The sequence below is a fragment of the Phaethon lepturus genome, unplaced genomic scaffold, assembly GCF_000687285.1.
Source record: "Phaethon lepturus isolate BGI_N335 unplaced genomic scaffold, ASM68728v1 scaffold19060, whole genome shotgun sequence".
Taxonomy (NCBI): domain Eukaryota; kingdom Metazoa; phylum Chordata; class Aves; order Phaethontiformes; family Phaethontidae; genus Phaethon; species Phaethon lepturus.
The window spans coordinates 31,876-41,988 of record NW_010510036.1 but is presented as its reverse complement, the minus strand read 5'-3'; the positions used below and the strand labels follow the sequence as shown (position 1 = coordinate 41,988).

Sequence of the window (10,113 nt, the reverse complement as noted above, 5' to 3'; positions counted from 1 at the left end):
GTCTTCTGCTTCTTCTGTGGGGCAGCTGGAATGAACAGGGCAAGTTAATTCACTTTGTCATGGGCCAGCAGAAGCCTGCTGTGTGGTTGACAGGCTGTTCTGCTGGCCCAGCAGACAACATGAGTAAGGGACACTCACTGCTATCCAAGGTCCTTGCCTTCCTCAATCAGAAATGGTTTTATGGGTCAAGGGGATCTCTCTTATCCAACTTGTCTGTTATTTCAAGCTATGTAAGATTTGAGGCACACAAGCCCCTTTGAAATGTGAAGCCCTCGTGTTTCCCAGACTTGTCTAACAATGTTGTTGCTTATGCACAGTTCGTGCTGCTTGTCCTCCTGCCTTGCCGTGGCTAATGGTGCAACTTTCCTGTCCAGCCAGAGAAGTTCTGGTCTGTGGGTACACAGATTTCTCTTCCCCCAGCATGAGCAAAGCACTGTAATATATTAAGTTTACCAGAACAATGGTGTCAGGAGTTCAAGCAAGGGAAAATCAGGATTTATTGATGCTTCTGTGAATGCTGAAGCACTAGAGTAACTTTCAGTAAACCTTTGTGTATTTTAGCAGTTGAGAAGCAGGGATTAGATTGTTGTGCAGCCAATGTAACTTATGTAGAGACTTACTGTGGATACATGGAGACTTTTTTGGGGTGAGAAGATTTGAAATAAATGTGCAGCACAATTACTCCTGATGAAAGTTCTCCTTATAACTAGCACTAGAGTTGGGAATTTGTCAGAAATCCATGGCATTGGACTGACAGAAATTGGCACTTATGGCATGTGCTAGCATGCTAGGAGTGTTGCCTGATGTTGAATGGCAGCAATTGCTACCCACCATCTTTTTTCTGTGCCTGTTGCTAGTAATCTTCTTTGAAAAGAGCATGATTAATATTTATGACATAGTTATCTGTACCGTAAACCTTACTGTACATCTGTTGACATAAATGTCATCCATCACTTAAGTGTTGGTGAGTTCGCATTTCATTGAAGTGTTAATTTAGGAGCATTCAGGTCGTGTTCTCTTGTGACCATCTCCCCTTTTCTATTGAGCTGGATGAGTCTGATTGAGCTAACCTGTTTTGTGTCACAGTCTTATAGTCATGTGGCTTAAGTTGGAACAGACATTTTCTCTCTGTTGTTTCTCGCTGTTGGTCTAGAATGGAGAAACTCCATTTTACTTGTCTGTTGAAGGAGGCCATGACAAATGTGCTGAACTCTTACTGGAAGCAGGGAGTGACATCAACATTTTAACTCAAGTATGTACACAGTATCCCTGCAGCACACAGGTACTGGAACATCCTGGGCTGTGTGAAGGACCTTACCTTTTCTTTTCTGTGTGTACTAACAGTATATTTGCTCCACTTATTTTTATGAAATAGTTAATTAGTTAATTAATTAATTAATAAAATAGAATTGGGAATGTGGAGAGTGCTAACAGAGTAAAACTGATGTGGAAGAAATATAGTATAGATTTATTTGACAGAGTTCTGTGGAGGAGCTTTTTTATTTACTGCATGTCCAATAGTAAAACATACGGCTAGGAAATGTAACCAGCTAGGGTAACTGAAAATCCTCCTTTTTGGCAGCATGTATGACTGAAGTGGTGACAACCTTGTTCTCCACATCTGGTTCCTGGACTCCAGTCCAGCTCACATCTGTTGAATGGCCTTGGCTTGTCTGCTGCGAGAAGTTTATGATTCCAGCAGACTGACAGCTTGTTTGTTTTAGCAGAATTATTAAGTGAAAAATTTCTGTTGCTTTGTTTTTAGAAGTTTGTTACTGTGACTGTACTTGCTTGTTAAGGGTCAAACTGAACTAACAAACTAGGAGAGACGTTGGCATTGTTGTTGCCCATGGTGCAGATAGCTGACGGTGCTGATTTATCTTTCTTAAGACAGATTGAAAAGCACTGTAGAATACTGGTGGGTTTAGCATGTTTGTTGTGATACTGTAAAAATGGGATGTTCCTTCAGTATTTACAAAAATACATCATGCTAACTGCTGATCCACTTCATTTTATGTCATTTTATCAAAGGGAGTTTGCTGGGGGCAGGGGATAATAACACAAATTTAAATGAAATATTATCCTGTAGCTCTCTTTAATACTGTTTTTTCAGCAACAAAAATATAAGTTTTTACTCTCTGTACCATTTCTTTCAGAACAATAGCAGTGCTTTGCAGATTGCAATTCAGAATGGACATCTATCCTTGGTTACTTTTCTTATTGATAAGAATATTGACCTGGTTCCTAAACCTGAGGTGAGTGTATATAATATAATTTTTCTGCTGTTATTCAGTATGTCCTGTCTTTTATAGCCTTTCCTGGGAATTCAGACAGCTGAATGAGATTGACTAGTTCCTTTATTTTTTTACTATACACATAATAATGTGGTTTATGGATATTGGTCAGCAATATGTATGGACCAACACAGACAAGGTCCTGTTGCACAAACCCAGTGAGTACCTGGGCAGACTGGTGCAGTGCAGTGTAGACGTGGCTGGTTCCAGGTGTTAGGAGAAGATGAGCAAAGTACCGTGGTTCAACTAAGCAGGAGTAATGCAGGCCTCCCTGTGTGCAAAGAATTAACACTTTGTTACTGATTTTGAATAAAGGTAAATAAAAGGTAAATAAACACTTCAGTGCTTTCACTCTGCAGTTAAAGCCTATGCCTTCAAAATCTGCATGCCACCATTCTTTGGGATTTAAAAAGAAAGTTGTATTCCTAATATTAAAATATTGTCTCAGTTTAGATATTACAGTTTTTGTTAACATCTGAGGTTTTCTGTGACTAGGAAATTATTTTCCACTTCTATAGTACAGGATGAAAATAAAATCTGGGCTTCATGACTTATCTTCCATGATCACTGGCCTGTTGCATAATGTTATCAAGGATGATCAATTTATGATGTGCTTGAAATGATTTATTGTAAAGATCAGGCAGTTGTTGTGCTGCTTGTTCTCCTTCTGTAGCAGAAACAGCTCATAAAATTGTAACTTATGTTTGGAAACATTTCCCGTGCAGCATTGCATAAGAGTTTGCTTTATTTTTCTGTAGCCCTGAAGAAATGGTTGTGGTTTATAAAGACACCAACAAATTGGTGTCTGGCACCCGTGAAGGGCACTGACATGGAATTGTTTTTTAGCTGTATTTAAAAAGAAACTTATGAGTCACAGGTTCAACATGCAAAGTGATCTTACCAATCTAACGGTTGGATCATGACTGATGTTGGATCTGTGCCCCAGTTATTTTAATGAATAATCACTCAAATAAAACCCCTTAGTTTCTTTCTAGCTATAGTTTGCTTTTTATAAATATGTCAGCAAGTCAGTTTAGTATGAAGAATATTTACAGCAGCAATATGTGACAAGAGTTTATTCCTGGAAAGTAGATTTTGACAGCTATATTATGCCTCCAGCCTGTCCAACTAAGGGCAAACCCAATTTTCTCAGGGAACAGAAACATTACCTAAGCTCTATTGTCCTCCAAGGGCAGCAGCATCCCAGGTATGAAGACATAAGAGTAGCACCTTGCTGCGTTTCTAAGTGGTGGCACGCTGATATGCACCCAGTGCACTCAACATTTCCAGGTTTCTCAGCTGTATTGTCTAGCTGCTGCTGAAGGTGTTGCAGCAGCAGGAACAGGCTGCCAGCTCTGGCATAACTGCACCTCGAGGTGTGTTTTCTGCAGTCTCAAACCTCCACTGGAGCATATCGTCTTTGCAAGGGGCAGACTTTAACAAGAACCTCTTTCTTGTTTGAATGAAATTCTAGTGAATGTACACAAGTATAATAGTTTCTTATTATCCCTCCACAGCAGAAGAATTCTTCTCTTCATTTAGCAGTCATCAATAATCATCTACCGGTAGTAAAAATCCTCTTGGATGCCAATCATGACATAAACTCCTTAAATCACGTAAGAAAAACTGGGAATTAACACAACTTCACTGGTAAAGTGGAGATTATGTGGGTTTTGCTTGAAATAATTTTTTTTTTCCGTATGAGCTTAGGCTACAAAAAAGTAGGAAGGAAGAAGGCAGTTCTCTCCTTATTTCTTCACGTGTGTGCATATGTATTAGTCACTGGCACATGCTGTGCTAGTAGTATTGTTTGTGCAAGATAAGGATACCAAACGCTATATATTCAGAAAATATTTGGTTTAATTTATTGTTTGTTACAATTCATGGGTAATAAATGACAGAAATGTCTCAGCGGTATTGATCTCAGAGGGAAACCCACTGCAGAGAGTCAGTTGGCTGGGATGGAGTTAATTTTTTTCATAGCAACCGGTAGGGTGCTGTTCTTTAGATTTGTGACCAAAACAGTGCTGGTAAGGCACAAGTGTTTGCTCTGTTGCTAAACAGTGTTTGCACAGCACCAAGGCCTTCTCTGTTTCACACTCTGCCCCTGCAGTGACTGGGGTGTGCAGAGGTCTGGGAAGGAACACAACTAAACAGGTGACCAGAGCTGGCTGAAGTGGTGCTCCATACCATATAACTATCACAGTGAGTGATGAGGTCACAGGTCTCTGTGGCACAATTGGTTAGTGCATTTGGTGTTAACTGAGAAGTTGATGGTTCAAGCCCACACAGGGATGCCAGTGTCTGTTTTCTCCACCTTTACCAGGTTTGCTTGGCCTCTAGTTGGTGCTGGTGGTCTTTGGAGGCCTGGCTGGTTGTTGGCCAGTTCGCTGTAGACCACCTTCACCACTGCTTATCCCCTCAGGTACTGGATCCCCTCGTCTATGGAAGGCCACTTTTTGCTGAATGTGATACTGATGTATTTACTTTGGTGTTGATTTGCTTGATCCCTTTTTTGCTCTACAAACCTCCTATAATTGTTAATGACAATTTTAGCTTTTGCTGTGATGTGTATCACTTTCTTTTGCTTTGCCTGGGAGGCCATGATAAAAGCACTGGCCTTGAGCGTAATCTGATATTTTTGGGCCCTATGCTGCTGCTATCTGAATACTCAGAGAACCATCTCACAGAGAAAATCAGCAATTATAGAATCATAGAATCACAGAATAGTTTGGGTTGGAAAAGACCTTAAAAGGTGATCTAGTCCAACCACCCTGAAATGAGCAGAGACATCTTCAATTAGACCACGTTGCTCACAGTCCCATCCAACCTCACCTTGAAGGGTTCCAGGGACGAGGCATCTACCACCTCTCTGGGCAACCTGTGCCAGTGCTTCACCATCCTCATTGTGAAAAAGTCCTTCCTTGTATCTGGTCTAAATCTACCTCTTTTAGTTTAAAACCATTACCCCTTGTCCTATCGCTACAGGGCCTGCTAAAAAGTCTGTCCCCATCTTTCTTTCTGTACCATCTTTAAGTCCTGAAAGGCTGCCGTAAGGTCTCCCAGGAGCCTTCTCTTCCCCAAGCTGAACAACCCCAACTCTCTCAGCCTGTCCTCATAGGAAAGGTGTTCCAGTCCTCTGATCCTTTTGGTGGCCCTCCTCTAGACCCACTCCAACAGATCCAGGTCTTTCCTGTGCTGAGGCCTCCAGAGCTGGATGCAGGACTCCAGGTGGGGTCTAACCAGAGGGGAACAGGGTCAGAATCACCTCCCTCGACCTGCTGGCCACGCTGCTTTGGATGAAGGCTGCGAGCACACATTGCCGCCTCATGTCCAGCTTTTCATCCACCAGAACTCCCAAGTTCTTCTTGACAGGGCTGCTCTTGATTCCTTCATCCCCCAGCCTGTATCAATACTGGGGGTTGCCCTGACCACTTGGGGCAGGACCCTGCACTTGGCCTTGTTGAACCTCATGAGGTTCACACAGGCCCATTCCTTGAGCTTGTCCAGGTCCCTGTGGATGGCATCCTGTCCCTCAGGTATGTCAGCTGCACCACAAAATCTTCAACTTAACTTAAAAGGATGCTGGGTCACATAAAACACACTAAGGGACACATGCAGATATGCAGGGTTTCCACAAATCACAGTGTATCTTATTTGCTGCTGTATTACACCCACAGACTTCTCAAATTTCTTATTCTAGTATTCTGTAGTAGGATAAATAAATAGGTTTTATTTGGGTACATGCAGCTGTGTAGAGACTACACAACTCTCATTTCAGACCCAAAGATTAGACTTGAAGCTGAATGCCCTTTAGCTGTACTTCTTGTTAATGGTTTTGTTTTATTTAATGCCCTTTTTTTTTTCCCCCTGGTCCTTTGTTTGTTTGTGTGTGGTTTAAGGCTCACTGAACTCATTATGGAGCAGGCAGACTTCTATTCTACCTTCCACTCCATATCATCGTTTTGTGGCAGGGCTGGCTAACAAATCCTGTTATGGGTTGTGGCACAATGTAGTGTTGAAAATAGTGGATGTCTAGTTGTCATTGCATGAATTTCAGCGGGTAAGAGGTAACTTAAGAGGGTAGTATGGGTGGGGGTTGGCAGTCACAAGAAGCACTGTCTGAAACACTGTTTTAAGAGAGAAGAGGGAGACCTCATTAGGTACATTAGAGGGGCATGAAGCAACTTTTTCCTGAGCCAGCTGGAACTCCTGTCTGGTTTTCCTGCAGAGATCCCACATGCTCTCTTGTTCACCTGAAACAACACTGGCAGGTAGATCTCTCAAAAGTTAAATGCTTTCATTCTGTTCAGTGTTTTCTAGCCAAGGCCGTCTCTTGTGAATCCTCTTTAGATTCAGATTGTGAGCACTCTGCTTTTAAGGGGCAGTTTGGCTTACTGTTTTTATTTGGTGTCATTAATTCCAGAGGCAGGAAACCCCTCTACATCTGGCAGCTGATCTTGGCAATGTGGAGCTGGTGGAAGTGCTGCTGAAGGCAGGCTGCGATCTCAAGACCGTGGATAAGGTAGATTGCATTCCTCACCCATGCAAGGATTATGTGATTTCATTTTTTGTTTTATAACCTTCTTCCCAGAGATGCAGTAAGCACTTGTTTCCAGTCATCTTTCGTAAGTAAAGCTATTAGCTGTTGCAAAGGAAGTCTCCATTTAATATTGATGTACCTGCAGCCTGCAGAGGTCTGAAATGGTTTCAGTGAAGAGCTGGTTTTGAGTTCAGATGTGATGAAAGCCAGTGGGGTGAAAAATGTGAAACAAACTCTGTAATTTTGAAGGGTAAACCCCACTGCCAGACACCTCTGATGGAAAAAAGGACAGGCTTATGGAGTGGAAAACAGCCTGGGGCTGTTGTAGCTGTGCATCTGCAGACAGGTTCATTGCCAGGAGGCACAGGTACTGTCAGCTTCACTAATTGCAGCAATGGTGAGTTTGCCCTCTAACACTCTGGGCCATCTGGAAATGGTGGTTCCATGTCCCTGGGAAGCTGCCCCAAATCTCTTCAGATGGGTGCTTAGACCCCTGTTACTGATGTTCAGTCTGGAAAGACAGGCAAAAATGGCAATGGCTGGAAGAAGTAACAAAGCAAAGAGTCTCCGGGGAAGTGCTTTTGAAAGGGTAGAGTACCAAATGCAGGTTTTACAAATTTTACAAAATCACTGCAAGATTGAGCCTGCCCTTTTTATACTGTTACCACTAAACTAATTTTCTGTATGACTGAATTGACAGACTTGATATCTGTCATGAGCAAAATCTAGCTCTCTAGTTATTTAGAAAAGTAATTTTCATGCATAAAACTCTCCTGATGAAGAGTAAAGCTTTATGGAACTGAGTGTGGGTGACACAGTTGGTGTGTTTTGGGAGGCTGAGGTAAGATGCTCCACTGCAGTTAAACCTTCCCATTTGGAGTCATGCCTACACTAGACAGTGAGCTGCAAGTTCTCATATGGGTTAGCCCAGAATGAAGTCTTCTCCACTTCAGACAGTGTCTTAGCTGTTGCAGAACTGTCTCTACCTATTTGTATTCTAAGGGCAAACACAGAAAATTACTTCTTATTGCCTGTTTTGATCTTAAGAACCTGCAAGCCTTTGGGCTGGATAGTGCCCTGGTGTTACAGCAGTGTTGACAGAACTCAGGGCATGTCATGACAATATGGCTCTGAGCTAGCACAAGTTCTGTCACCTTTCTGCATTAGTTTTATTTCTTGGAGTAACTTTTTCCTTATCTATTTACTGGATGATCCCTGAGGCCATGCCATGTACATTTGCAAGTACAGCCTTCTTTGACCTGGATTGGTGCCCAGATGCCAAAAATGTTTCCATCCTTCCTTACTGAAAAGTAGGCAGGAAAGAGGGGAGCCTGCTTTGACTGCACAGTGTTTCCCTGGCCTCCATCCCCCGGCAGCAAATGCCCTCAGTTTCCAGAGCTTGTTGTGTATCTGCAATGAGTTGCAAGCTATTAACAGTTCATGAGATGCTCTCTTGGGACCTATTCCGTCCTCCCACCTGCAGATATAATTGTGGTTGGTTGTGATCGATAGTGCAGAGTGCTCCCTGTGTTCAAGACTGCCATGGTGTGCATGCATGCAGGGTGCCAGCAGTGTCTGCGCTAGTACAGCCCAGAAACACCCCCTTTTTCTGCTTCCCCCCGCCATCTTCCTGAGAAATGCAGAGCACCCTTCCAGAGGTGGGATCCAAGGAGCTCTTGTGGTGTCTGGACTCTTTGCATATAAATTATGTTTATGCTGTAAAGATTTTATGAAATGTAAATTCCTTGGTTTCAAATGCAATGCTTTTCTAAAAACAAGCTAATTATAATGATCTTGAGCAGAGCCAGGAGCTAGAACTCAAAAAGTATACATTAGGGAACTTTATAATAGCTGGAGATTTGAAATGCATTATAATTTAATTACTGAACCTTCTAATTAATGGGTTAGCTTCTTTTAGGTCTAATTTTCTAGAATGCTTAGCACTTTTTGTGTGGAGAATACTCCGAGTATTTAAATGTGAGGCAGTTCAACTTAGTGCATATCTGCTGAAAATAGATAATTGCAGAGAGAACCCTGTAGAGCCACTGAAATGCCTTCAGATCAAAGTGCTGATAGTGGAGATGGGTGCAGATAGACTGAGCAGTCCTCTGCAGCTGGAATTAAAGCAATGGCTTTTAATTCCTTTGCCTGCCTGTACTACACACAAAACATCACCTTCAGTTGCGGTCACTTCAGTTGTCATGAGAAAGTCATTCCCACACCCTGTTTTCATTCTGAGCCAGCTTCACTTACCATCCAAAACAAGACACAGGTTTGCCCTTAAAATTGGAGGTTTCCAACTTTGCCAGCCTATCCATCTGAAATGCCAATTTAAGCATAACAGGGGAATGAAAGCACAAGATGGTACGATGTATGCAGCAGTCTGAGTGCAAGAGGTTTCTGAAGGCAGTTGTACCTCACCAGAAATTCTTTAGTTCAGTGCAGGGAGAATTGACCACCTCTGGGCTGAGGGGATACAAATCATGCAAAGGATAGAAGAACTTTGATTGTAGCTACCCTGAAGCCATAAAATTGTAGTAATGTCTTCTTGAAAAAAAAGATGGGGCTCTGTAAATGATGCTCCTGTGTTTCTTCTGTGGTATAGTTACCCTCATGTATATGAGATAATGTTCTGATACACTATCTCTGCTTTCAGCATGGAAAAACTGCACTAGCTGTGGCATCAAGGAGCAATCATGCCCTCATTGTAGATATGATCATTAAAGCAGAAAGGCATTACGCCATGAAACAGGTAAGAGACATCTTTCATTACACTGAGAAGAACTAGAAGGGAAAAGCTAATTCTGATCCTGAAGGGCCTTTTGCCTGAGGCGGTTCCTTTTGGCAGGTTGCAAGACTGGCCTTGATAAATTGAGGTTAGGATTGGGAACAAGATGGTCTCTACCCCATCCATGTTTTCTCCCTGACTAGCTGTAAAATTATAGGCAGATGTTATTGTTTTGCTGCATTGTGCTCTACACACAGAGATGAAGAGGTAGAGAGAGATTCTGACCCAAATTCAAACTGTGCCATCAGCATCAGAGTTGGGATGACCAGAACACATGTTGATCCCTGTGTCCTTTGGCATGGCAAAATCTCTGGTGGAAAATGGAGGAGTGCAGGTGTCTGTCAGTCCTTTGATAGTAAGGGCTCAGCTGCTTTGGCAGGCTCTCCCTCTTCTGTTTTATCTATGTTAATTATAAAATGCAATCAATGAAATGGGAAAGAACCAGGCAAAAAGTGTGAAGGACACGGCTCAGATTGACATCAGATTGT

General features: G+C 42.4%; 1 protein-coding gene across 1 annotated transcript in view; it reads left to right on the top strand.

Annotated features, from left to right (window-relative positions):
- Positions 1–10,113, top strand: part of ANKDD1B (ankyrin repeat and death domain containing 1B) — a gene marked incomplete at its 5' end in the record, with an annotated part of 15,296 nt that overhangs the window by 752 nt on the left and 4,431 nt on the right. The window contains 5 exons of the mRNA XM_010295735.1: positions 1,154–1,252; positions 2,157–2,255; positions 3,812–3,910; positions 6,721–6,819; positions 9,494–9,589. Of these exons, the coding sequence (XP_010294037.1) occupies positions 1,154–1,252; positions 2,157–2,255; positions 3,812–3,910; positions 6,721–6,819; positions 9,494–9,589 (492 nt within the window). The remainder of the gene's footprint in view (positions 1–1,153; positions 1,253–2,156; positions 2,256–3,811; positions 3,911–6,720; positions 6,820–9,493; positions 9,590–10,113) is intronic.